This window comes from Orbilia oligospora, assembly GCF_000225545.1.
Source record: "Orbilia oligospora ATCC 24927 unplaced genomic scaffold scaffold00081, whole genome shotgun sequence".
In the NCBI taxonomy this organism is placed as follows: Eukaryota; Fungi; Ascomycota; class Orbiliomycetes; order Orbiliales; family Orbiliaceae; genus Orbilia; species Orbilia oligospora.
Genome location: NW_011645638.1, coordinates 1,204,776 through 1,231,308, shown reverse-complemented (window position 1 = coordinate 1,231,308; position 26,533 = coordinate 1,204,776). Strand labels below are relative to the sequence as shown.

The 26,533-nt window shown below is 44.8% G+C and overlaps 9 protein-coding genes across 9 annotated transcripts; 4 read left to right on the top strand and 5 right to left on the bottom strand.

Moving 5' to 3' along the window:
- Positions 1–183: 183 nt before the first annotated feature.
- On the bottom strand, positions 184–1,230 carry AOL_s00081g359 (uncharacterized protein; the record flags this gene model as incomplete). The annotated part of the gene is made up of 2 exons (XM_011125176.1): positions 184–669; positions 745–1,230. 2 exons carry the CDS (start codon positions 1,228–1,230, stop codon positions 184–186), a joined length of 972 nt encoding a protein of 323 aa, XP_011123478.1.
- A 780-nt stretch (positions 1,231–2,010) lies between these two features.
- On the bottom strand, positions 2,011–2,427 carry AOL_s00081g358 (uncharacterized protein; the record flags this gene model as incomplete). Its single annotated transcript, XM_011125175.1, has 2 exons — positions 2,011–2,234; positions 2,337–2,427. 2 exons carry the CDS (start codon positions 2,425–2,427, stop codon positions 2,011–2,013), a joined length of 315 nt encoding a protein of 104 aa, XP_011123477.1.
- A 2,371-nt stretch (positions 2,428–4,798) lies between these two features.
- Positions 4,799–5,206, top strand: AOL_s00081g357 (uncharacterized protein; the record flags this gene model as incomplete). Its single annotated transcript, XM_011125174.1, has 1 exon — positions 4,799–5,206. The coding sequence occupies one exon, from the start codon at positions 4,799–4,801 to the stop codon at positions 5,204–5,206; it is 408 nt and encodes a 135-aa protein (XP_011123476.1).
- Positions 5,207–7,550: 2,344 nt separating this feature from the next.
- On the bottom strand, positions 7,551–8,151 carry AOL_s00081g356 (uncharacterized protein; the record flags this gene model as incomplete). The annotated part of the gene is made up of 3 exons (XM_011125173.1): positions 7,551–7,880; positions 7,947–8,009; positions 8,101–8,151. The coding sequence occupies 3 exons, from the start codon at positions 8,149–8,151 to the stop codon at positions 7,551–7,553; spliced, it is 444 nt and encodes a 147-aa protein (XP_011123475.1).
- Positions 8,152–8,915: 764 nt separating this feature from the next.
- AOL_s00081g355 (uncharacterized protein) lies at positions 8,916–11,414 on the bottom strand (the record flags this gene model as incomplete). Its single annotated transcript, XM_011125172.1, has 4 exons — positions 8,916–9,247; positions 9,306–9,943; positions 9,998–10,978; positions 11,038–11,414. The coding sequence occupies 4 exons, from the start codon at positions 11,412–11,414 to the stop codon at positions 8,916–8,918; spliced, it is 2,328 nt and encodes a 775-aa protein (XP_011123474.1).
- Positions 11,415–11,711: 297 nt separating this feature from the next.
- On the top strand, positions 11,712–13,492 carry AOL_s00081g354 (uncharacterized protein; the record flags this gene model as incomplete). Its single annotated transcript, XM_011125171.1, has 3 exons — positions 11,712–12,259; positions 12,313–13,207; positions 13,271–13,492. 3 exons carry the CDS (start codon positions 11,712–11,714, stop codon positions 13,490–13,492), a joined length of 1,665 nt encoding a protein of 554 aa, XP_011123473.1.
- Positions 13,493–14,329: 837 nt separating this feature from the next.
- AOL_s00081g353 (uncharacterized protein) lies at positions 14,330–15,753 on the top strand (the record flags this gene model as incomplete). Its single annotated transcript, XM_011125170.1, has 2 exons — positions 14,330–15,153; positions 15,216–15,753. 2 exons carry the CDS (start codon positions 14,330–14,332, stop codon positions 15,751–15,753), a joined length of 1,362 nt encoding a protein of 453 aa, XP_011123472.1.
- A 1,648-nt stretch (positions 15,754–17,401) lies between these two features.
- On the bottom strand, positions 17,402–20,198 carry AOL_s00081g352 (uncharacterized protein; the record flags this gene model as incomplete). The annotated part of the gene is made up of 3 exons (XM_011125169.1): positions 17,402–17,460; positions 17,533–17,824; positions 17,877–20,198. The coding sequence occupies 3 exons, from the start codon at positions 20,196–20,198 to the stop codon at positions 17,402–17,404; spliced, it is 2,673 nt and encodes an 890-aa protein (XP_011123471.1).
- A 4,090-nt stretch (positions 20,199–24,288) lies between these two features.
- Positions 24,289–26,244, top strand: AOL_s00081g351 (uncharacterized protein; the record flags this gene model as incomplete). Its single annotated transcript, XM_011125168.1, has 4 exons — positions 24,289–24,436; positions 24,506–25,317; positions 25,473–25,673; positions 26,059–26,244. The coding sequence occupies 4 exons, from the start codon at positions 24,289–24,291 to the stop codon at positions 26,242–26,244; spliced, it is 1,347 nt and encodes a 448-aa protein (XP_011123470.1).
- Positions 26,245–26,533: the final 289 nt, after the last annotated feature.

The following is a 26,533-nucleotide window of genomic DNA, read 5'->3' as shown; positions in this document are numbered from 1 at the left end:
GTAATCGGTGAGGTTGAGATGACGAGGAACTCTACTATACTACTATATCAGAGTCGTGTAATTATTCTATTGTACATATACTTTTGATAATACCCCCTTGTACAAAATAAACGCCATGCTAGATGCCCACAATCAAGTAAAAAAAAAAAAGAAAGTGCCAGATTAAAATCAGAGAAATCGATATCAAGCTCGGAACATTTGCTGATGCGTCGTTTCGCCGACACCTTTGATGACCTCGCCAGCTTCCTTAACACAAGCGTTGACCATCTGTCGCAGTAGTTTTCGATTGATACCCTTTCGATCGCCTTCCTTACCACCCCCTCGACCGACCTCCATGCTTCTTACTCCGACAATATCGCAATTTCCTTGTGCATCCGATAATGAGAGGGTAACAACCAACCCTGCTTCCGCAGCTGCGACCTCAGCAACACTTGGATCTAAAAAGACGTTATCGCCAACTGCGACAACAGGTAGAGACATTGGCGGTCGAGGGAATGTCTTAGGTTCGTATAAAGGCACAGAAATCGCCCAGTCATCTGAAAACGTAGGAATATCATCAACATCGTGGGGTGATGTGAGTTTTGGTAGGTATGTCGAATCAAGTGCCATATTCACAGCCGTCGATAGCAATAGCGGTGAAGGATGTGAAGTCGGTGTTAAAAGCAATACCTATCATCCCATATCATCCCATATCAGCATTGTATCCTCATAACCCCAATCAAGAGGGTTAGGCCCCAAACTCACATCAATATAAAGCTTCCAATGCCATCCACTACTAATCACCAACCGGTCTAAAATACTCCATCCACCAGCTCCACCAGCCAACAAACCCTCCTTCAACCAAACCGCCGCCCCACCGTCTCCTTCATCTCTACCAGTAGCTCCACCAGCGCCCGATATCCCACCAATACCCATTCCACTCCCCGGTCCCGATGCCCCACCACCAGCAACTTCAACAGAAACTTCAATCCATTTCTCACGCTCGATTACAGTGACGTATTTTGTCGTTGCGTCTTTTTCTATCTCTGCTTTGATGCCGACGATACATTCGCCGGCTTCGGACATGCAGACGCGCGCTGAGCCGTTACAGTGTGGGAGGAAGGAGCATTCGGCGACTAGTGGCCGGAATTGGGTTGGCGTTCGTAGGTCGAGACGGATTGGAGGGGAGAGGGAGAGGGAGGCGTAGAGGTAGGAGAGTTCGGGCGGTGAGAGGGGGGTTGGTGGTGGCATTGTTGGGGTGGGTCTCGAGGATGATGGTTGGTTCTTTTTTTGATGGGTTGGTGGTTGTAGGATTGATAGAGGGAGAAAGGTGTTGAAGGTGTGGTGTTTGGGCTATTTTTCGCCAGCGATAGTTTGATGGATGTGGAAATTATTGGATTTATGTATTTCCTATTATGGAATGGCTTTATGCTGAGATATCCGTTTTGGGAAATACGCATTTTACAACATTTAAACACTGTTTGAAGGCTCATACTCGCAGATGATATGATTGTCCTTTATCCTTTTGAAGGAAATTTTTTCTATTTCGTACATTGCCCGGTGAAAATTTTTTGAAAGCTCTAATTATTGGGAAACTTATACGGTCATTTGGCTTGGAATTTTATCATAACAAGTATTCTCACATATACGGATCACTGTGCTTGTATTATATTAATCCATTTTCCCATAGGTGATTCTTTGGAAATACGAGGCGCTTTTCAGGCCCCTATCCTTGAGCTAGAATGACCCTCCAGCTGGCGCATGGACCGGGATTCAAATACTTCGAGTTCCATGGTAATTGGTAAACAACTCTTGGGTGAATGGATAGTAAACCGCATTAATTTACTTGCTATTAGTCTTAAGATCTTATGCTCTTATCATTATCGCTTTATTTGATTCATAGATGTATTTATATACAGGACTCCTATATACTAGTAGTACGTAGTACTACAATACAATCTCCTCAGAAGAACCCGTCTTCCAAACGTATATTATCCAAGAGAACGTCTATAGCGCTACAAAAGTATTCCTTTAATCTGTTGGCATTGGTTGCGGATAGTAGCTTCCGCAGTTCTGGCAAGAAGTGCAATCACCGGTATTGCAGCAGGTAGTACAGTACGAAAGCATGCGGGAATAGGCTTCGGAGCAGTTTGGTGGTGGTGAGCTTCTGCAAGATCCGTATTGAACGCGGCAGTTGTATCCGCAGGCGGAGACACACCAGGAGTGTAGGTTGGTACCGGCGGTGCAGCGTTTTTCTAAACAAGAAGAGGGAAAAGGAATGTTAGTATGTATGATATATGTATGTGTATGTGGTAGGCTCATGGAGTGGAAGAGGTTGTGAGGAAATGGAGACGTACGAAGGAGTGGGCTTGGGTCTGCGTTAGAGACTGGGTTTGGTGCGGCGCTGGCGGCACCAAGGAGGGCGAGGAGGCAGAGGGTGATCTTCATTTTATATTATTTAACTATTTTATTTGAAGGGATGTAATGTTTGGTAGCGAGTATATGGTTATTATATTAATTGAAGCTCAAGGATGGCGATATACTGATGAAGTATCATGAAATCCTGGGAGACAGATCCTTCTATTTATACTTTTTTTCTTGCTTTCTTTCATGGAGATAACTGTCTATAGTACTAGTACGCCGCTTGCCGGTGACAAAGAGCTTGAGCCTTCGAACGATATTCAAAATCTTGGATTTTCGAAGCTAGCTGCTAACAGCGGTACTGCAACTTTGATCTCAGGCTGGCTTCAAGTTCAGCATGCAGATCAATAGAGAGCTTTCATTCAGCCGGAAGCTCTTTTTACCCACGTCGCGTCGAGTACATATTTTCAGCTAGCTACTTCATATCATGCATACAAATGCAACTGCGAATAAGTGTTCTTCACACAAACCGCCCGTCATATCGGCCCACCATTCCGTTACACGATGTTAAGACTGTACCCTAGAGCCTCTCACTCGAGGCGGATTTACAGTACTGTTACCCAATCAAAGGCATCACTCGGCGCCACAGTCGGGGTAAAAAAAAGAAAGAAAGAAAGAAATCGCTGCTAAAACTGGCTAACTGCGGGGATTAAAAGCTTGCAAGCTATAGACCGGCAATTTGAAGATATGCATCCCCGTCCAGGTCTGGTTCACGAGACAAATTTTAATCCTGGCTATAAAGGGCGCATTCGCATATCGCCTAACCAAGTCTTGAAATCAGTCTTTAAAAACCACAATGACTATGAGCCCCTAATTGTTATTACCTAAAAATTATGAAATTGGAGAAATAAAAGTACGGGTTTGGGAATGTATTTATGTGAATTGATTAGATTATGTTTTTGTAAATTTAAAGTCAACCTTATTGATTTGTCATATCTAGTCTGCGAGGAGACACTAGTTAGCTAAACTATTATCCAATATCTATAGATACAAGCGGATAACATCTCAATTATGAATCCTTCTAGTATAGCTATATATATAGATCCACAAGTTCGAAACTACATCGGATAATATCATAAAATTTGTATCCTAATTAAAAAAACAATTTGAAAGAGAGAATGCAAGGGGAACCAAACCAAAGAACAACTGCAGCAACAGAAAGAGAGTGAAAAAAATTCGGAGGGGGTTGATCCATCGAAAGAGCCGGCGGGTCATACCGGATATATAGATGCATCTTCTGCATATACCCCATTTCTCCCACAAAAACTTATTATAGTATATTATACTAACTATAACAAAAAAGTTCTCTAACAACTAATTTCCATCCCAAGCGAATTGAGCGCAGGGCCAGGGCATGGTGACCAACCGATTTCCCACAACCTTGATACTTTGGTGCCGTCGGTAAACGGGAAAATGATCCATGACGCCTCCTAGTTCGAGTAACCGATCGATCGTTAGTGTATACGGAACACCGTACCAGTGATTGCATACCATCTCGCCTATTGTGAGACTTGTGCTAAATACTTCAGGAGTTAGCTTGTCGGAACTTTGATGCCAAGTCCTAGCTAGGACTCGGTAGGCGGAAAGCTTGAATGATATGATCATGATCATGACACTGCGAATTTCTTGCTTTACCGCCATATCCTAAACTGAGATGTTTTCCCTTTGGATAAAGTGAGAGAGAGGTTTAATCACGGTAGCAGCATAATCGTCGTAAGTGCTCGAAATATCATTGAATATAGCTGGTAGTACGTATACTCTATAGCAGTCTAGTGGTATCGAATGGATATATATTCGGATGGCTCATGTTCAGAAGTTAAGCTGTAACAAAGATTTGTAGTATATCTTTTAGTGATTAAGTGTGGATGATATCTACGTTCATTGCTGGAAGATCACAGGGTATCCCGTCCGCTCTGCCTTACTTAAGCTTCTAAGCGGGCGCTCAGTAGTATAGTGGGTGACCATATGCGAATCGCGCCTAACGTAGATTGTATTCTTTTTGCATCGTTTGCATACTTTTTTGCAATTTTTGGATGAGCCATTGTTGGGGAACCCGGGGTGTGAAGTTGGAGATTTGGTGATGTTTTGAAGTGTAGATGGGTTGTTATCGCTGGTGTTTGCGATGCCTTGGCATGCTTTTACACCAAAACAACAACCTTTTTGCAACAGCAACGCAGTTTGGTTTTTGTGACGCGCAAAGACTGCCACTCGCCGGCGGCGTGTTCCGGATCCTAAAACTCCCGAGCGGATGATTGTGTACCTAGATTATTTTTCCGGTCTGCAGCTTGAGCACCTTGTCTAGCCTATGTTACCTCAATAAGAGGCCGCTTCATCCCTATCAACATAATCGATTTGAAGGCTGTAGCAACCAGCTTGCATCTTGATCCAACGACCCGCAATGAAATACAACTACCTCTACATCGCTGTCTACGCTCCTCAAGAAGGGAATTTCTACCACTGGGCCTTAAGTTTTGAAACAGAAACTGGCATCTACAACTTCGAAGTCATCGGTCAATCCCCCAATTATGACTATTACAAACATATAAGCCGAACCCCACCGGAGGGAAATCATGCTGGGTTTATCAAAAAGTATCTTGTAGCAGAGATTGATAGAAGGGATGTTAAAGATGTCATAAGGTTTTTCGAGGACGAGGCTGAATTGAGGAAGGATATTTTGGAATGGAATTGCCAGGACTTTTGTCTGGAGTCGCTGGAGGAGTTGAAAGATCGAGAGTTGATTTCTGGGGAAGACGAGTATTATGAAGAGGGGGTTGAGGAAGCGAAGGAATACTATGGACCTGCATGATAGCCTTTAAAATTTGGAAATCTTCGTCCATTGGCTTTTTTAGGTCTGGGGACAAGACAATCCATTGGCTATTATATGGCCGCCAAACGTGAACATGAATAGGAAAGAGGTTTATAAATTATACAATAATCTGTAATTATAGTCTCGCATTTCCATTATCTATATTACCAACCGAAACTAAAAGAACCCAACCAATAGACCCCACTAATAACCTTCGGCGCCGTTAGTTGTCGATGTTTCGAAACCTGCACTATCTGCAGGTTTTGAGTCCAATATACGATCTTGCCAAGGAATAACCTCCCATCTCCAACTGGTCAGTTTTCTCATATCAGATCTAGATACATTCTCCAGCCGCCTAATATTTTGGTGGATTTTATTGAGGGTAGTTTTTATGGAACGGATTCCGACCAGCAATCTAGTATCTTGTATGATCAAGTTGATGATGAATGCAGCGAACAAGGCCAACCCGTTAACAAGCCAGAAGATGGGTGCCTGAGAAAAGAATTTGAGAAGATATCTCTTGATCACAGCGCGTATCGATTTTGTGCGGAACTTTCGTATCACGGACCTTGTCGTCGTCGTTACGACCGAAGAATAACGGGTTTTGAAGAAAGCAGCACCGGCGCTTTGTAAGGGAAAGATGATAGGTTAGTGAAATGCGAGTTCGCTGGAGTGTGTCTACTTGAAGCCATGCATGGGGTTGGTGTATCTTACAAAAAGAATCCAAATATTCCTATGAGCCTCGCGCGTACAGAGTGCTCATGAAACTTAACTTCCTCAATTTCCGACAGTATTCTTTGTATCTCGGCATAGATATTCTTCTGTATCACGCGGGTCCGACTTTCTCTCTCATCTGGCCGGCCTTAAACAACTCCGAATTAGAAACTCGATTACGTCTGGGGAAAGATACGGGGGAAGGTATTGGGTCATGCCTATTTCAGCCTGTACTTCGCCAGGTGTCAACCCTTTTAGTCCATCCCCATGTACAACGGTTCCATAGCGCTTGAGGTAACGAACGAGTGCATTGCGGCTGGAATGAATGTTGACTAAGTTTAAGAGCGGTATTGGCGTTTCTTCATCCATCATATCGCATTATTGCATTTGAAAAGAAAGACTTGTAGCTAAGATCCTAGTATTTGTTCTCTGCTCGGAGATGATTGTATTTTGCTAGTAGTCTGAGCAATATTGGTTTTATTCTAGAAGCTAGCGCTAAAAGCATATTTTCTTGGGGGATCATTTCGAAATAAGGCTTCATATATGGACAGAGCTGCAGCTATATGCACGGTACACTTGGTTGGCTTCGTGTAACTGCGCTAGCTCCAGGACATGATTAGGCTGGCCAATTAAAAAATTACACCGAAGCAACACGTTATTATGGATGTGCGCCATTTCAAGGCTGCATATGATGTGCTTGCATGAATAGATGCATACTGATGTGCTGGAAGGTGAGAGGGACAACGAAGAGAAAATAGGGTCAATTGAAAAACATCGATATGTAAAATGAGGGGTTGGTATTGTAAATTGTTATCATTTTACGGGGCTGAATGCAGCTATAGCTACCTACCGGACCAACCTGGTCATCTTTAAGAACTCTTTTAGCTAAGCTAAGAAATCTGTCTCTTTTTCAAAATGGAATTTAGGGCCATTTCAAGTATCGCACTGATAAATCCATAGAAGATTATTTCGGTTATATGATAGAACGCTATTTGACGAGTATAGCGGTGAAGCAGCCTTTAACATGAAGGGCCACTTTTGAAAAGTTATTATAAAGAATATTTTCAGGATTGAAGCGTAGGACGAAGTAGAGTCTGATTGACAAAAGTAGGTTTAAGCTCGCAATCACGTATGCGAGAATCTGTATTTTTTTTGAAAAAGTTTACTTACGGAGACCCCGATTGGTACGGTTCTCATCACAGTTAGGCCGAAGCTACAGAAACTCTCCATAAAAACACTAAATCTCAATTCTGAGATATGTGTATTAAAACTAAACGTATTAAAACCCAACACTGTAAATTTAAAGAGATTTCCCTGTAGATCTGATCCCTTAAAATTCGAAAGGCGGAATCGTTTTTGACGTTCGAAGCTTAGTTCTAACATCAGGCGCGCCTCTGCAGATAGCATGCGAAGTAATTTCGAATTTATGGCTTGTTAAACACCAAAGTCTACTCGAATTATAGTATTTGTAAAATTCAAACTAAAAGTGCTGATGCTGGATGATATCTGTATTCATTCTGGATTTAATCCCTAACTAAAGACCGCGGTTTGGACTTTTGAATTTTTTCCTCTCATGAATACAACATACGGCCATATATTATTCATTTTATTTGTTTCCCGGGTTCTTCAATTACGCAGTATTCTCCCCAGGAGCACTCTCATTTGCATATTTTGTTAAGAAAGAATTTGCTGCCGTTGCTTCCCTCCTTGCTGCTGTCGGCGACCCAAACAACTGGCTGCCCCCGATTTCTCTTCTGATCGCTTCTTTCTTAACTTCTTCCAAAATTTCACTTCCACGACGGTGGACCTTTGCTCCGGTCTCGGTCGAATCTATGGTTTGTTTCATGTCATCGATAGCAGAGTCGACCTTCATCTGCGCCTGTTGTGTGATTGGTTTATCAGTGGAGTGTTGGGCGGCTGAGCCGGTGTGAAATCCCATAGTCTCCCGCATTCGGTCGGTCTATGTATCCATTTGGTCAACATCTTCATTCCTCGAGAATTTATATAGTAGTAAGAGGTTTCATACCCAGCTCTTCCTACGTTCTGGGATTGGCATCGGGTTGTCTTCGTGGTCAACACCTCGCATGCCCTATTGATTAAAGTCATGTTAATTTCGATAAATTTGATATATTGATATTGAACTTAGATATCCATATCACTCTTGAAGAGGTGGCACATACTTCTTTCATGCCCCTCATGCTTGTGGACTTATCATTGGAATTGGAGTTCATTTCGGCGGTGTTGGAAATGTGATTGTTTTGTGTTGTGTTTAACTAAATTGGGGCTGTTGTTACACACAATTAAATTAGCCAAGTTCAATTTCTTGGCGGGAATGTCTCGTAGAGCAGAGGCGGAAGAGATCGATATTGATATTGATACTTTGATGCTCAGAAAACTTACAAAATGAGAAGGAAGCAAAAGTAATGGTAAGACTTCGATTGATATTTGTGTAATTGTTCAAACTTCCGAAGTTTAATGATTTACCCCGCAATATCGAGATGCAATTGAAGTATTTATACATATCGGCCCGAGACAAAACACTAACGTCATGGCACCTGAAAGGGAACTCTGAATCCAGCAAAACTTATTTTAATTCCAGGAAGTAATGATACCGAAAGCCCTGACTATGTTTGTACATCATTATTGCGAACGTAGCAAATGACAAGGTAAATTTCAGGAAGCTACCTATTCCTCTGCTTGCCGTCCATTACATCATGTCACGAGACTAATTGCGGTGTTGGGGTGTAGATGTAATACCGGATCGAGATTCGCGCCGCACTAAAACCCTTCGAATCCCGTAAACGGTTGCCACCCGCTAGCATACAAAATTCAAACTTGCTTTTATCCCTTCCACAAAAGCACTTGAAGTAAAGTACTTTATACCTATACAAAAACGCCTGGTTCTAGAACGTAACCGCTAGAAATATGCAATGGTTTGCCGTAGCTATTCCGAGCCAGCCATCCAATTTTATTTTCTTGAACAGAAAGGCTTCTACTATCCATGGAACTCTTCTGACTCATATGGGAAGCATCTCTTGTAGAGGTACACGCAAATCGTATCCTGCGGGTTGATTTTGGCATCGAATGTGGCTTTGAAGTATCCGTGTGTTCCAAGACTTTCCTTGATGAACCCGCTACGCCCACGTTTTGTGTGCAATGGCAGGGCTTTGAACCAACTGACATCTTCTGCATTGAAGAACATATACCGGACTGTTACAACCTTCTTGTGAATCTTGTAGGGGTGACCAGTAATGATACGGCGTTTGGCGATGACCCTCTCATGGTCGGTGTTAAGGAATGAGCCGGTACCGACTAGCTCAAGGTTACCTAGAACCGATATTAGTATTTCTCTTCCTCTCTACCAGATCTAGGAGTGTATTCTTACCGTTTGGATGTTGCTTCCACCATAATACTGGAACATTTCCGAACGCCACCTCCCCTATTAAAGTGGCGACGGAGGCCCTTCCAGGTTGTAAGAATTTCTCGTACTTGTGTACATTGTTCTTGGTTGCACCACCTTGGCTGAACAATGGTTGAACCTTCCACCTCCTCGATCCGCATTGCAAGACTAATGTATCCTTTGACTTAATTGGCGGTCCCTCATAGTCGCTGCTTAATGTGATGCTATAATTCACAACCGCCTTCTTATGCTCGTGCCGTAATAATCCAAAGAGACCTGTGATCCGGGTGTTATACTCGTCGTATTGGCCCGCTGCCAACTGTTTCGGTACATCCCGAAGGTAAACCTTGACTTTGGACCCTGTTGGCACGCCGCCGACTAAAGCTTCTCGCTGCACCTTTAGTTTTGTAGCTTTATAATTATCGATTCTGGCCAATGAATCCCATTTCTTGGGCTGGAAAGGAACGTCCTCGCTAGTTTCCCAGGGAGACGTCCTGAAGTCCTTGAGGCCTCGGTAACGATGCAATCGTTCCCTAGCGGTTTCCTCGGGTCGTAGCTCGAATTCATCGGGGAATTCAAGGTCATCTTCTGCATCTTTTTTCCTTTGTCGGAATTCAGTGATCCTAGATTAAATGTGTTAGCTAGGATAGAGAACAAGTTTAGTAACTAATACTTACGCCTTTGCTTCTTCCTCTGGTGACAAATCCAAGAACATCTCGCTCTTGGTAGTCCCAAAGGTTGTTGTAGCGTCATCCATATCCTCCTCAGCATCCATCCTATCGTCTTCCTCGGCCTCTAGCTCGGCCTCCATCAACTCCTCTGCTTCGTCTGTCTCTTCGGTGTCGGAATCATCTGTATCGCTGTCTACAATCCATTTGGCTTGCGTTGCAGAGGTACCTGGCGGCAACTTTCGTCTTCTCACTGGCTCAGGCTCGATCCCATCAATCTCATCATCATCAAAATAATGATGGTCATCTAACAAAACCCCTCTTCGAGTATCGGGTAGAGACATAACTTCCTCTTCCATCGAGACTTCATCCGTAACCTGTTCTAAGACGTCTTGATCCTGGGTTGGCGCATCGATAACCGCCGATGTATCCATCGAATCGCCCCTATTCAATTCATTTGGTAGGGAGACCACTTTGTCAACTTGGTAAATGCCGCCATCTTGTAACTGTACTAATCTATCCGCCTTGAGAGCTTTCCCACGAACTGTGCCAGTGACATATGCCTTGCCCTCAGATTCGTCCCAAGAAATCTCCGATGCCAACATGTAGGATCTCGCATCTCTCCATAAGATACCCTTTGGATGCTGAGAGCAAACGGATCTAATCGCATTTAGCGCTTCGGTTGGAGAATCAACTGCGTAAATTTTATCCTGCTCTGCGAAGAAGTGGTTTATATAACTCAATAGAGACTTTTTGACGTCGGGTCGTCTTTTTGCAGGTTCGACGGAGTTCAGGTTCTGTACCAGGCTAAACACAGTGGATACTCCTTGCCATTCGATAGCCCGTAGCAGCGATTCACCTATATCATCAACCTCCTGTGTTGCAGAGAGGATAAAAAAGATGAAGTCGGCATATTTGCAGGCATCCAAGACGGGGAGGAGTCTTCGCTCGGGAATAACGTATTGAATTTTCTGCTTGAATCTGTCGACACTATTATGTAACTGAAGTCAGTCTGAATCCCACTTCATGACTAGAATTGGCCCACATACGTAACGGTATGCACCCCACTCGGATATTTCTGTGTCTCCAAGTCCAAAGCAGCATTCAAATGATTTAGAACTGTCTCTGAGTATGTGTCTGCACATAGCGGCACTACAGCAACAATCCTTGGAGCTCCGTTCCTGCCGTCAAATATCCTATCTTCCTTTGCTCTCTCGATTGCCTTTTGAATTTGCTTTTGTCGAGCTTGGTTCCGGCGGTCGAGTTTCGATTTAAGTGCTTGAGCTGGTGATTGGCGCCCTCCTTTCGTTTTTTCGATTTTGCCCTTGCTCTGTTTAGCTAGTTGACCTTTGGTGGCATGGCGGGACTTGAAGGCCTTGTGGCCGGATCTTGTGGCGGAGCGGTGGTGATGGCCGCCGGATACCATAATGAATGGCCTTCGATAGGTACGTTTGGGGTACTTTCAGCTGTATTTAAGCACCAATATGTGATTTTTGGAGGGGTTGAGGTTGAATTTTAAGCTACCGCAGAGTTGCAGGCTGTTGTGTATGGAAGCTAAGATAAAAAAAAAAAGATGCGGAAAATTTGTTGCTTGTGTGTTTTTTGTGTGCGACTTATCAGCACGTGAGCTGCAGCTAAAAAACTAAAAATCGTCGCGACAGAAAAAAAAAAGTTCTGACCACTTCCAATCCTTGAATTCACCTTACCGAACATCTTCACCATCATGGCTTCCGACGACGAAGGACCAACAGTGGTCGCCTCGACAAGGCCGACAAAAGTTTCTGCTAAAACCTCATTACAAAAGAGTCGACACGATACCGAAGCCGAAGCCGAACAAAAGGCGATCCAAACATTCAGAAAAAATGCCATTGAGCAGTATGGCAGGGGTGCGCAGGTACCTGTTAAGAACATCAAAGCGAAGAGACTGCGGGAAAACATGAAGCGTATGGAGCATAAGTTCAAGGAGGGAGCTGTACAAGCTAAAGCTGCCGAATTGCTATTGGAGGAAGACCCTGGTTATTTAGAAGCTGAGGGCCTTGAGAAGACATACCATTTTTCGCAGAAGGATCTTCAGAAGGAATTGGACATCGGAACTGCGAAAAAGGGATTTGAGTTGAAACTGCCGACGTTTGGGCCATATTGTATTGACTACAATCGAAATGGCACAGATTTACTGCTCGGAGGAAGGAAAGGCCATGTCGCAGCTTTCGACTGGCGATCATCTTCCCTGCACACCGAGTTACAGTTGAATGAGACAATCCGTGATGTCAAGTAAGGCAAAATTTTTCACCATAAAATAGGTGAGATGCTAACTCCAGTGTTAGGTGGCTTCATAACTCCCAGTTCTTCGCCGTCTCACAAAAGAAATACGTTTATATCTATGACCTAAAGGGAATTGAAATCCATTGCCTGAAGAGCCACATCGAAGTTACAAACATGGAATTTCTACCGTACCACTTCCTTCTCGCTACAATCGGAAATGCAGGCTGGCTGAAGTATCAGGATACCTCGACTGGTCAACAACTCTGTGAAATTAATACGAAACTTGGATCCCCGATGTCGATGACACAAAACCAGCGGAATGCAATTCTACACGTGGGGCATGCAAAGGGACTAGTTACACTATGGTCACCGAATGTGACGACACCATTGGTTAAGATGCTGTGTCATAAAGGCCCAGTTAGGTCTGTCGCAGTGGACAGAGAAGGGTATTACATGGCCACGGCTGGGCAGGAATCCCTTGTCAGCATCTGGGATATTCGGATGTATAAGAAAGTGCATAGTTATTCGACACCCATACCAGCGAAATCACTTCACATATCCGATCGAGGCATGTTAGCAATTGGTTGGGGATCCCATACACAAGTATGGAAAAATGCTTTACGGACAAAGGCGAATTCACCATATCTTCAGCATCACACACCCGCAAATGTTGTCGAGGATGTTAGATTCTGCCCATTCGAGGATATACTTGGTGTTGGGCATGCAGAAGGATTTGAGTCCATTATCGTCCCCGGAGCTGGAGAAGCCAACTACGATGCCTTAGAATTGAATCCGTTCGAGAGCAAGAAACAACGGCAAGAGGCTGAGGTTAGATTGTTATTGAATAAATTGAAACCTGAGATGATATCGTTAGACCCAGACTTCATTGGTACGTTGGATCGGAGAAGCGCCTCAGAGAAGAATGGGGAGACGTGGCAAGATGCCGAGAAGAAAAAGGTATGCGCTCTGGGCAACATCACATCAGCTCTTATTGCAAGTAGCTAACAAAACACTTCACAGGCCGAGGAAAAATTACAACTAAGAAATCGTCAGAGGGGCAAGAACTCTGCACTCAGGCGGCATCTTCGTAAGTCAGGCAAGAAAAATATCATCGACCTAAAGCGCCTCAAACTCGAGGAAATGAAGGAAAAGCGGAAGAGAGCAGCCCAAGGAATTGCGGAATCAAAGCGGGAAGAATTGGGCCCTGCAGTCGCAAGATTCTACAGACCTCCTGCAAGGTGATAGGAACTCATCACGTACTTGCTAATTTTTCGGGGAGTAGTTTTGTGCGGCTCCACGCGAGACATTTGTACCATATCTGTGGGATTTTCGGCGTTCAAGGATACCCTCAAAAGAACATATTACTGTACAACTTGAAATGCGCTTTATACATAGACGAATGCAGCGAACCTGTACAATATATTACTATGTCATCATTGCACCGGATCTTTTTTTTCCCTTTCAAGATCTGTTTCGCCGTCCCGAAGCGAAAATGAATAAAAATAAAATAAAAATAAAAACAAAAAGATAAAAATAAAAAAATAAAAAAATAAAAAAATAAAAAAATAAAAAAATAAAAAAATAAAAAAATAAAAAAATAAAAAAATAAAAAAATAAAAATAAAAAATAAAAATAAATTGTTTGACTGTTTGCTCGCTATCGGTCAGGAACGAGCGCGAAAAGGCAGCATTAGCGCGGGGAACAGGCCAGAATTAGATTAAATATCGAGACTAGCTCGCAGCGGGGCAAGGTCTCATCCCCTCTTAAATATCAGCTCTCGGTCCCTTGGCCTACTGTTATCCGTTTCTCGAATTTTTGCTCCACTTGACTATCTTCACCTACGCACGAATCTCGTTCACAGCCTTTTGCTCTCGCCCTTATTAGTTATATATATTAAGATGGTAAGATAGAAAATTATTTCTTAAACCTTTCGTATCTCGGAGCTGCAATAATATATGTAGTTGCTCAGCTCCTCAAAATGGGGCGTTTGCAGTTCAAGGTTTTCAGGCAACTTTTGCGACAAAAAAATTTCATTGAAAAGTACTAACACAAGCTCACCGAAATGAATAGGCGGAAGATATGCAAACTATTCCCTCACTCGAGGATGACTTTTCGAACACTGGGCGACCAGCTGAAGACCTTTTCGACGATGAGATAGTTCCCAACCCCTCTCCTCCAAAGGACAAGGTCGTGATACCAACGGGTCCCAAGGCACACGGCAATAATGGGCGCGGCCGCGGCAATGGACGTGGGAGAGGGAGGGGTAGAGGTGCACCCAGAGGTCGAGGTGGTAGAGGTGGTCATAACGGTCATAACGGTCCACCACCGACAAATGACTGGAAAGGAGGGGATGGTGCGGGAAGTAGCATCGTGAGCAGGTTCGCACCCGCTCCCACTACACCCGCTCCCACTGCACCCGCTCCCACTGCACCCACCACCACTGCACCCACCACCACTGCCCCTGCCCCTGTTCCAACCCCCCCAACGGAAAGCAGTACCCCAGCAGAAGAAGGAGCGAAGGAGACAACACCAGAAACAGATCAAACCCCAGAAGTAACGGAAACAACAGAGTCGGCGCCAAATCCGGACGGCGAGGCAGAGGACCCCGCAGCTGCCCCACCAACTGGTCCCGCCGCGGGAATGTTACGCAAGGAGTTCCCATCCCGAAACCGTATTGTGACCGGCGGGCCGAATCGCCAAAAACTTACCGAAGAAGAATTAGCGAGTCGCATGGAAGCCGTACGACTAAAGAATCAAGCTCGAATTGAAAAACTGCAGCGCGCCGCCGAAGATGAACAGAAGTTTAATGAGGCGGAGCAGGTTAGGAAAGCAGAGGAAGTTAAGCGAAGGGCTGTTGAGAAGAAGAAGCAAGTTGAAGATGGAAAAAAGAAGAAGGAACTTGAGTGAGTAGCTGCCAAACTGTTCCTTGGGTTTGATGTACTGCAATTAATCACGATATATTTAGTGCCGAGCGGGAGCAAAATCGCCAACGGAAGCTAAAAGCATTATCAAACCGGGAATGGGATGTTAGCAAAAACGAGGAGGATTATAACCCATCAGGTTACACCAATAGGTCTCGCCGAGGAGCACATGGTGGTGTTTCCGGGTTTATTTCCAACCCGGATGCTGGCTACTCGAGGGACACGGAAGGCGACGGAGTAGGAGGCGATGTAGATCGATCATTCCACTCACCTCGTGGCCGTGGAAGAGGCGGAAGGGGCCGAGGGGGTCGAGGTGATAGAGGGGGCAATTTTGGACGTGGGGGACATCAACCTGCAAATAATAATAACAACCGGGGACGACAGACCGCACCGGCAGATGTTGGCAACGAAGCCGAGTTTCCGGCTCTCCCTGGGTCGAAACCAAAAGTAGAGAAAGCACCGGAGACTCCAGTTGAACCGGAGACTCCTCGCGGTACATGGGCTGAGCAGGCGCAGGACGCTGCCGAGAAGGCCGAGAAGGCCGAGAAAACTGAAGGCGAAAAGACAGAGGCCGCTGCATAATCCTGTGGACATCGTAGTTCTCTTTCGATTTGTGAGCTTTCGATACTAGGCCCCCTGGCATGGCGCTCTAGTGAGGCCGAACCAACTTTTCTCCCGCGAAGGTTCGTTATAGCTTCGCCATTTTATAAATAAGTGTACCCACTGACTTCGTTCTACAGTGTATTATGGGCAATTCTTAATGATTGACATGTAAAATATTCCGTTAGCCATCACTGGCGCACTGAGTTTTTATTTATTTTTGGTGATGTCTGTCCTGAACCTTCTCTCGTAAATCGAATTTAGGCCAGAAACTAGCAATCTATCCGCAATGTTCGTACGGAGTCTAGTCTTAGCTGACTATCAGTTTTGTTGTTCTGTAAGCATTCAAACTCTTCCTGGTTTGAGACAACCTTCTCCCTATAATATAAGCTTGATGGTTGGACGAGTGCAGTGGTTTAATATAAATATAGTAAGTTTTAGTACCAGTCGGTCTTCTATTCTCCAACCCCATGGACAGATCTTTGCATTGCATTGATCATGAGCTTACATTGATGTCCATCCACCTCGACCAAAACGGCACCCTCAAACTGAATTCATTTTGTACAGTCCTCTGCATAATAATGAAAACCTACTTAGTCGTAGTACGCTCTAGGGGGTAATTCTATTGAAAATCTTTATGTCTAGGATAGTAACCTAGGTCAGCAAATAGAGCATAGATCTGGTCTCATTGTTTAGGTAGATTAGGTACCCAGACTCTATTACTCTATCCGATATTACTATGTATATGTTGAACCCCAGAAACGTTTAAACAACACAGCGACTCTAAAAATCCAACGTGTCTATGTTACACAAGTCCGGCCTGGTTAGCAACCTCACCTCATTATCATTATATCACACTAGGCTTGGGTCTAGGTGCTCTCGAGGTGTATATCACGTCGCGATCTAATCCATCATCACTACTTTAACCTAGCTACCCTGCTCACATTAAACTTTATAGCTGAGTTTACAGATGCATATCACAAATTGCCTAACAAAAACAAAGAATCTACTTGAAATTAATAAAAACATAATTGTTTTGTATTTTCATTCATAGGGCTATTTGCTCTAATAGGTGGCCTTCATATGCCCCTCTTTTTTGCTCCCTTTCATCCTAGTGTTCTTCGTCGGCTCAATAAATATGCCGGGTTTGGAGTTGAATACATGGGACGTTGTTTTGTGTTTTTTGTCAAAGGGTGAAAAAAAAGAAAGAAAAAGGCAACAGCGACAGTGAAGGAATGAAAGGATAATTTTTTCATGCTTTCATAGTGAAAACGGCAAATACACAATCGTTATTTGCTCGTGGCGTGTCACATGATTTCATAAACATCCTTCGCAGAGTTCATGAGAGATATTAGGAAGGGAAAGGCTGGCGGGCATTTCGAGTCCGGAGCAGTCATAGGGATAATAGTCGTAATAGAGGAGGATTGTTGAGCCGACTGAAGGATGATTCGTAGCGGGGAAAAAAAAAAAAAAAAGGTGAAAAAACAGAGAAGGCCCAGATCATGCAGGGAGAAATCAACAGAAGAAATACGAAAGAGGTATCTGGAACAGAAAAACAGAAAAACCTGGATAAACGGCATAGCAGAAGCAGCGAGTATTAAAAGGCCATAGGGAATAGAACGGGGACGGTTTATTCCTCCTCACTCTCAGACCCGGAGGATGGATCATCATCGCTCGAACTCTCAACTTCTAGAAATTCAAAGAAAGAGAAAATTAGCAACCAGAAAAGGCAATTGCGGGTTATATAAGCGGCAGACATACGTTTAGCTCCCATCGAGGCCAAAGACCTTGGTCCGTCATCTGTTGGAGAACCTCCTTCAAAGCCTTCAATCTGACTTTGAATTTCGCGAATCTTGCGCTCCTGTTCCGTGGCGGACATCGGTTTATTCTTTTTCCGTTGCTTCGTCGGAACTGCCTTCGGCATCTTAGGCGCGGGGGCGACCGGAGCGGCAGACTCAGCGGGAGGTAGTGTATTCTCTGTGACGAAAATATATAGCTTGTGGACAGTAGCCGGAGCTAGTTCGTCAATATCCAGTTCAATTTCATCACCCTCCTGTCAAATTATTAGTACTCGTAACTTTTAGTGGGGATATGTGAAAACTTACAGCGAGATCGGGATGGTACGTCTTGATAAGAGACAGTACTTGTTGCATCTTATGAGGCGAGAGTTGATTAATACGCTCGCTTAACTCGGTCTTTTGTGCGAAGGTCATGTACGGAACTGGGGGTTCCTTCTTCTTGGAACTTGATCCTTTTTTCTTATTCAAAGGAGTCGTCTTTGGAGTAGGCTTCACAACGGCAGCTCCGGTACTACTTGACTTCTTATGTTTCTTGGAGGTGGCTGGAGGAGACTTCTTTGATTTCTTCTTCTTCTCGATAGTTTCGATCTGGGAATGGATGGCGCCAAGCTGAGCCTTGAGCATTTCAAGTGCCGGGGCAGCATCTTCGTCACTATCTTCATCGTCTGAGTCCTCGCCTTCCTCCTCTTCAGCGACAACAGGTGGGGTTGGAGTCTCTTCCTTGAAGCTTGGCTTCTGGGACCACTTCTCGTCAAAGACGGCTTCCAATTGCTTACCACAGTCATAAACTGGAGAACTTGGAGGGTTAAACTTGTAGCAGTTGTTGAACATCAAACGAATGTCGGCCTCGAATTCGTTCGAGTTGTTATATTCGTTGTGGTTCAGCTTTCGTTGGATCTCGGACATATCCATCGGCTTCTTGATGATTTTGAAATAGTCAGGAATTTCAAGGGCTACAGGGTCGACTGGATTGTAGAATGGATAGGCAATTGAGTTGTGTTGCTTCTTCCACAGTTCCTTCATGATTGTCTCGCAAAACTTGAATTCGGCAACCGACTTCTTGCGACGGGGTTTGAGATCGGAATAAGGCAAGTCCTTGGGAGGTGGGGCGTGGATGGGGCGCTTTGGACGGCCATCGGCAGTTACTATGCTGTCTCGACGGATTTGTGGAACCCCTCCGGGTGTGAGTGAGAAGGTAGGTGACGCTGCGGTTGGCGACATGGCTGAGGTAGGGACCGAGGCTCGGGCCGATTCACGACGAACCCTAGAATCTGGTGTATTGACGACTGGGGAAGGAACGCTAGGAGGTGCAGCTGCCGGAGCTGCAACCGTAGCCGCAGCAGTGGAGACGACAGGTCGCTTTGGCTGTGGCTTCGACTTCGAGATGATCTCCGCCGGCGGCATTTTTTCGAGGGCATGAAGGTATTTATCACGAATATGAATTCCAGACTGTGTAACGGCGTGCTCAACTCCGTTGAACAAAATCGAATTCTGGACCATCAGGTGAACATCACCCTTCAATTCTGCTGGGTTATGATATTCATTCGCAGTCAGCTTCTTCTCGATATCAAACAGCGACATTGGATTTTTGATTATTTCAAAGTAGGTGGGTAGTTGCAGTTTAACAGGGTCGACGGGATTCAAGAAGGCCTGGGCGTCTTTGAGTCGCTTGATGTTTTTGAGGTTGGAGAGAGCAAATTTTGTTTGATGAATCGGCATTGGGTCACCGGTGAAAACCGAAGCCTTGGAAGGACCAGGTTGATCAGCCGTCGTATCCATCGCGGTGGGACTCGCGACCTCTGCTTTTGATGGTGGGGAGCCATTAGCTTTAGCAGCATGCTCGGGAGCGGCAGCGTCTGGCAGCGATTCGGGCTCGGCGGTCTTCTGGCGCTTGTTAGGACGCTCAGGTTCAGCAGACTCTGATCGTGCGCGGACCAAAGAAGAACTCATCAATGATGAGGTTGGGGGGGATGATGTGTGTGCCGGCGCATCAGGCATCTCGGCGTCTTGGCCGGCTGTTGTTGCCGCCACCGTTGCCGTTGCCTTTGGCTTTGACTCCCCATCCAATTTGGGAGGAGCTTCCGTAGTTGGAGTAGGAGTGACGTCCTTCATGTCTACTTCGGGGGACTCAGAGGACTTAGGTGCTTCTCTGATACCGGAGGTGGGCTGTTGGACAACGGCCGGGGTAGCTGTGATTGGTTGGTTAGAAACGCTAGAGTCACCGGCGACGGCAGGGATGGTGCCGGGAACTTCGATGGGTTTCGATGTTGCTTCCGGGGACTCCAGAGTGAGGTTGCTCATGGCCCGTTGGCCTGTAGCTGAGGTATCGAAGGACTCGTTGAAGGGAGGGGTTGGGATTGGCGGGGATAGTGGCACGGTGATAGGCTTTAGTGGGGTGTTGCTGACGGAAGAGGCTGAGTGTCCACTATTGCTGTTACCATTGGAGTCTGCTGTAGCAACCGCAGTATCAGGTTCAATGTTGCTCTCAGCCTTCTTGATATCTGATGTTGAAACGTCTTCAGAGTTAGGTGTGGCTGTGGTTATGGCCGGGGGAGCTGGTTTAGACGGATTGGAGGTGTTGGCATCCGTAGAAGGAACAGGTGAAGATGAAGAGGGAAGATTGGCCATGTTGGAATCGGAGGAAGAGGGAGGAGGACGGAGTCAGGGCGTTATGAGCTGCTATGGAGCGACTGTTAGGGAAAGAGTTGTGCCACTAATAGCTATTGATAATGTTGGTGATGTCGACGCGACGTTGTCGTTGTTGATGATGATGATAATGATGTCAACGTTGATGTCGATGTTGACTTTGATGTTATTGGCGATAGAGGGAGAATGGATTTGAGGGGGAGACGGAATGAGAGGTGCGTTGGGAGATTAAGTAATACACCTGCAGGACAACAAGCAACATTTTGCCTTCGGTTAGCAGTTGTTACCTTTAATAACTTCATCTTCATCTTCAACCTCAGCTCAACTTCAACATTCTTTTATCCCAAACAACTTAACCACACCACACCACAAACAAACTAAACATATCAGGACAAAACAGAGCAAATAATATTCCGACACTCATCCAGCCGTGGGAAACTGCACTTGTTCAAACAATGGTAGACAAACCAGAGCAGGCCAGAAGCTTCACAATCCAACAGTGTCGACGGCGATGCGATGCGACAACAGCGATGGAATCGTGAAAGTGTTGCTGTGGAGCTCGAGACGAAGTGGGCCGGCGGAAAAAAGCAAAAAGGGAATAATTTGAGGATTGAAATCAAACCCGGCCAAACGCCGGCGGTGGAAAATTTATATGCTGACTAAGAAGACCACATTGACAGACCCGGAATTCAATCCAAATCAGAATCAACCTCCATGTCCAGTCAACCGGCTGAAAATCACTGCAACGTGCGAAAGAGGGTATATGCATCAGATCGCACAGCGCTCCAAGAATACCTCGGACCCGTGCACCAGATGCATGTCTACCACCACTGCCACCCGCTGACCGTTGATATCTTTCTTGATACCAACGCGGTGCTATCGTCACCGTGAACTATCTCTTTTATGCTGCTGCTGTTGCTTTGATATTTGTCCCAAAACGTCCAGACTAGTGGGAAGAATGACCGGGATATATTCATGGGCAAACACCACACCAAAAAAGTGGCATTCCAACGCCAACAATGAAAACCCACCAAATGTTGCAGTGCCGCGATAATAAATGCAGGCACAAAAGAACGAAAAGCATAAACCAAAAACCCAAAGATAAAAAATAAAAAACAAGCAAAAACAAGGGAAGAAAGAAAGAGAGAAAGAAAAACTAATAACATACTTTTTGAATATAGACAAGAGAATAATATTAGAAAAGCAAAAGGGTATAAAATAACTTTTGCTTTGAGTCGTCAGTTCGTCACAGAATGGATATATGGAGGGAAAAGGTGTGTGTTGCGTGGTGAATGCGGTCTCGTGAGTTGGAGTCCAAAGGCAGAGAGAAATCGCCCAATAAACACGGATCTAACCAGTGGCGACTGATCGTATTTAAGAGAAGGAAGGGGTGGTTCGTCCGGTTGGTTCTGTTCCGCCAGTCCAAGAAATGCGGTTAGCCAGTCTCAAATGGTTTTTTCGTTGTTGCGAAATCCCGAAATCGAAAAGAAAAATAAAATAAAATAAAAAATAAAAAAAAGATTAAATGGGTGCCACTGGGGTATGTATATCAAGAGAAATTTACGGGACTTGAAAATTGGGGGGGAAGCAGACTGCTGCGGGTGGTTTTAAATGGACGATGAATCAATGCTTCCTTACCAAAACAAGCCTAGTTTCTGCGTAGGCCATGCAAGAGACCGTGTGCGAAGGAAAAACCCTTGCCCCTCTCTTTCCTCTTTGTTTTGATTTTTGGGCTGTCATGGTTGGTGGTGGTGAGACTGAGCGGCCAATTTGGACCTATTGGCTGGCAGGACCACAGGATAAGGGCAACCGAGAGAGTGGCCCACCAAAGCAACCTTCTCAACCTTCTCTTCCCTCTGTTCGTTTCTTTTTCCGCACCTGGGTTGGCGTGCTTTCATTCCAACAAGGGGTGTTTGCAGGCCATCCATCCAGGCCTCCCGTGAAAATAATCGCGCTGCTGGCTGTCGACGAGGAACGGACCCTTTATCCCGAATCTTAGTTAGTCTGGTGTCCCTTTCGCTTCCATCTGACAGCTGTCGTTCCCCTCACCTTGATAACACCACCATTATCGTGCTTGGTTTCGCATAACAATATCCTAAACCATGAGCTTCACATTCTTTTGAAATTTGAATCGACCAAAGGTCTTTATGATGTGACTTTTTCCATGCTGACGGGAACGATGTAGATTTTCAAACTCCATCCAATCAAGGAGGAGTTTTCTTTTAAAAAAAATTCTCTCTTGAAAATGCCACTGTGCGTGTACATCTCTGTACATCCCGTGACTTTCCGACCGTTATTCTCCCTTATTCTCCATTTCGAGTCAGCAACGTGAGACAAACGCGTAAGATCCGCTCAAAAGAGCCCCTAGAATTCCGATGCCCAGAATATTCGACGAAACGCCTCTTATTATAGAAGCGGGAAGGACAGATAGCCGATAGCTAACTTTGCAGAATGATTTCCGTTCCTCATCGTGGTATTCTTTTGTTGTCGTAAGAAAAGAAGTGAGAGAGCGTTTTCATTTCCGTATTCCGTATTCTATGGTTACCTCGCAAAAAAGCGGGGAAAAGAAAAAAAAAACGCTCTTTCCCACCCCCAATTTTGCTATTTCGTAAGAGCAAAAGTGAGTAGAATCCGCCACGAAATGTTGCGTGGACCATGTTTATACTTGGCGGGGGAGACGAAAATATCACAAAAACGACGTTGAGGCCGCAAACTTCGATGTAGCTAGTCGAGACGGCTGCCGCCAGTTCTTTTCTTTTCTTTTCTTCTGTTAGCCAAAATTTAGTTTATTTTTTTCTGGGGTGTGCATTCTCGTTAAAAGAGGGGCAAGATGCAGGAAACGACGGAGTAGGTATACGCACGCCGAGTTTGCTGGCAGCAGGAGGGGGTATTTCACCTAAGGTGAAAACTAGAGAAGGATCATGGAGCGATCGTTACACATTGGTATGCGTCGACGGTTCGCTGCATATCGAAATCGTGGCTAGATCTTGTAGGAATGTGATGAGGACGTGCGTCTTCAGCATCAGTACGACTCATGGTTTGAGAGCTCCGAATGGTTCGACTCGAGGTAGCCTCCAGATCCTGAGAAATGGGGTACCAGGATGCATCGGCCTTGATCCCCGAATAATATTTTTTTGGATAGATTCCATAACTTAGATAGTATTAAACCAGAAGGATGAATGTATTTAGCTCAAGTATATCTAGGTTAGTACCAGCTCTTGATATTTAATACATTTAGAAGAGATATATCGGTATATTTGGTTTGTAAAGGAACTTCGGGGGGTTAAGAAGGTTGTAGGTATATAGTATGGAAGTCATACGGTGGGTAAAAAGCAGGACTTAGAAATAGAGAGTGACTCGGCACCAAATTTAGCGACCAGCAAACATCCAATAGTTTTCTTCTACTCTAGAACACACCTATCACACACATAGCGCAATATCTCAATTGAAAGGACATTTTTTTATGAAAAAAATCTACGGCAAATCTAAATTTTTGGATACAAAGGTAGAGTAATAATGATAAAAGGCTTGATGCGCCAGATTATCACAAGACTTTACGAGCGGGAACGTCAGACAACGCACCTTGACATGTTGCATGTTGACAGCTCGTTAGGCTGGTTTTATTGGCACAATACTTCCTTTAAATAGTGGAAGTCTCCGCAATGATTCGTGTGCACGTTTCCCTCGCTTTCACACCCCAGTCATATATAAAAGGTAGAAAGATCTATGCTCTCTAGTCTTGACCTCTTAAATTTATCACATCTTATATTCAATCAAAATGGCTGTAAGAAGGGCTCCTCGACTCCAGGCCCAATATCAAAACTCGACGAGGCCTCCAATTATAGACTATCTCCCCCATCCGCTAGACCTCCAGAAAGATGACATGCCTAAGGCGCTCACATATGTCGAACAATACCAACGTCGATTCTCGGCTTCCTTCCGCGATCACTGAAATTGGACGGAGAAACTGAAAGATCGCACTTATTTTGCCAAATTACTACGAGATGCGCAGAGGGAAGACCGGTGTTTAGGCAGCGAAAAAGTACTGACATGGCGAAAAGAAGACATAAAAATGGTGTACGACGATTTGGTGAAAGGATATGAGCCTTATGTGGCATCGTTGAGAGAGAAGGGGAGCTCTATAGAGCCTGATATAGACTGTGTCTGGAGAGAAGACGATTTCTTGGATAACGATGGGCTGAGGCTCAAGCTTAGAACTGGTCAGTATGACTATTACCAAAATAAGTGGCCCTTGGACATAAAAAAAATTTAACCCAGAAAATATGCAGCGATGGATGCTCTTAGAAGCATTTTCTTTATGAGCGGCGAATGGCGCTTGACTAGCGAGGACCAAGTGACAGATTTCATAAACCCTTATTGTTGGCCCATAGTTTACGGCCACTCCTGCATTTCGGGTACCTATGACGACATTGTGGTCGAACCACCAAACTTCAAGCGTGGTTATTATGAAAAAGAGCTATATTCCAGGAAGTTCTGCTGGCTCCCTTCCGAATTTGAAGTTTCCCCAGATGGGGAGAGTACCAGAATTGCATCTTATATCAACAATCTAGCATTAATGCCTCAGGAGCGATTGCTTTATCCGATACTTGAAAAAATATTCACATATTTTGTCCCGATGTTCGACCGAACTCTTGCGGATATAGAGGGACGGAAGTATATGTGCAGGAGAGTCAGAAGTCCACCCTCCGACCCAGAGATCTGGAAGCTCCCGGAAGAAAAGTACAAGAGGAGATGGGAAAGGCTCTTGGCCCAATTTCAGCGTGGTGAAAAGCTCCAGGAGAACTTCGATAGCGACAGCTCAGAAGAAGAGCTAGAAGATAAAGACGAAGACGAAGACGAAGATCCGGTTCGAGAGCGTCGGCGTTCTAAACCGGCACCGCGCCAACGATATATCAGAGTCAGGGAGCTGGCGACCTATAAAAGGAAAATAGGTCGCCGGTGGGAGCCACCCGAGTTGAGCAAGAGTACAAGTTTGAAGGGTCAGACCGCGAAAGTTGTCGTCAGGTTAATGAACATAAACCTCCCCCCACGGAGCCCGAAATTTGTTACGAGGGGCGGCTGGATGGTCGAAGGGGTCCTGGTAAGATTTTCTACCCGAATTGAAGTTATTCCGCCGCGTCATGCATGCGCATGCATTGCTGCATTTATGAACTCACATAGAGCCCTAGCTCTAGCGTTCTAGCAGTATATATATATATGCATGACTCAAGTATAGGATGTTTCACTGCTTACTAGTACCTAATTACAAACGCTGCTCCGCAGAATGAACGGATTGTTGCGACAGGTATCTATTGCTATTCGCAAAGAAATATCGAAAACGCTAGGATTCATTTCAGCGTACCGATAAAAGAAAACCTCAAGGATAAGGACTGGGGCCTAGTGCACAATTTAGATATGAGGGCAGATTTTCAAGAGGTTGGGGCTACATCACTAAAGGTGCGTACATTAGAGTATTGTAGTTTTGTAAGCCTGCAGGTGTACGCCAGACAATTAACATCGGGTCAAATATACAAACCTCTTCTGAAACCCTCTAACCCTCCGAATCTTTCTTTCTTTATGGTAATTGGGAACACTCACAAAGTAATCGCATTGTTTCGTCTAGGAAAACCGAGCAATTACGTTCCCAAACCTCTTTTCCTACCGCCTGGATCTATCCCTTGAGGACTATGACCTACCAGGGTATTGTAAATTCGTGATATTCTATATTTGCGACCCCGGCCACCAGGCAAGTAATATTCAATCAATCAAAGTACCAAAGGCTTTTTATTGCCAGCTAGTATACCCTGTTTGGTTAGATGGGCTAATATTATTACACAAATAGATTCCAACTACTCGGGATATAGGTCCACAGCAGCCTGATGTCAGACAAGAAATTGACGATCTGTTAGCGAAGCGTCTCCCTCGCGAACTTACTGCTATGATTCTAGGATATTTGCCGCCAGTCATACCGGATTCAGATGCGGCCGCCTTCAAAGAGGCGTTTTTGAAAGAGCGTTCAGGTTCGTAGAACTCTTATCTCGGTCTTTGTCTTAAATTAATTTCGGAAAAGAGTAATTTACACGTAGAACTTACGATTAACGCTGGCAAACGTTATTTCTAGTTCCGGGTTTTGTGTTCCGTACTAACGACGTCGACGCCGGTGCCGACTCAGGATCGGATGCCAGCTTTCTCGAGTGGTGACCTTTCTCGAGTGGTGACTCTAGGATTACGTTGTTTTCGCTTCATACGAGGAGAAGAATCATTTTCAAGACAAGGTTATAATTAACTCGCGATATATTATATATTATAGTTGTATT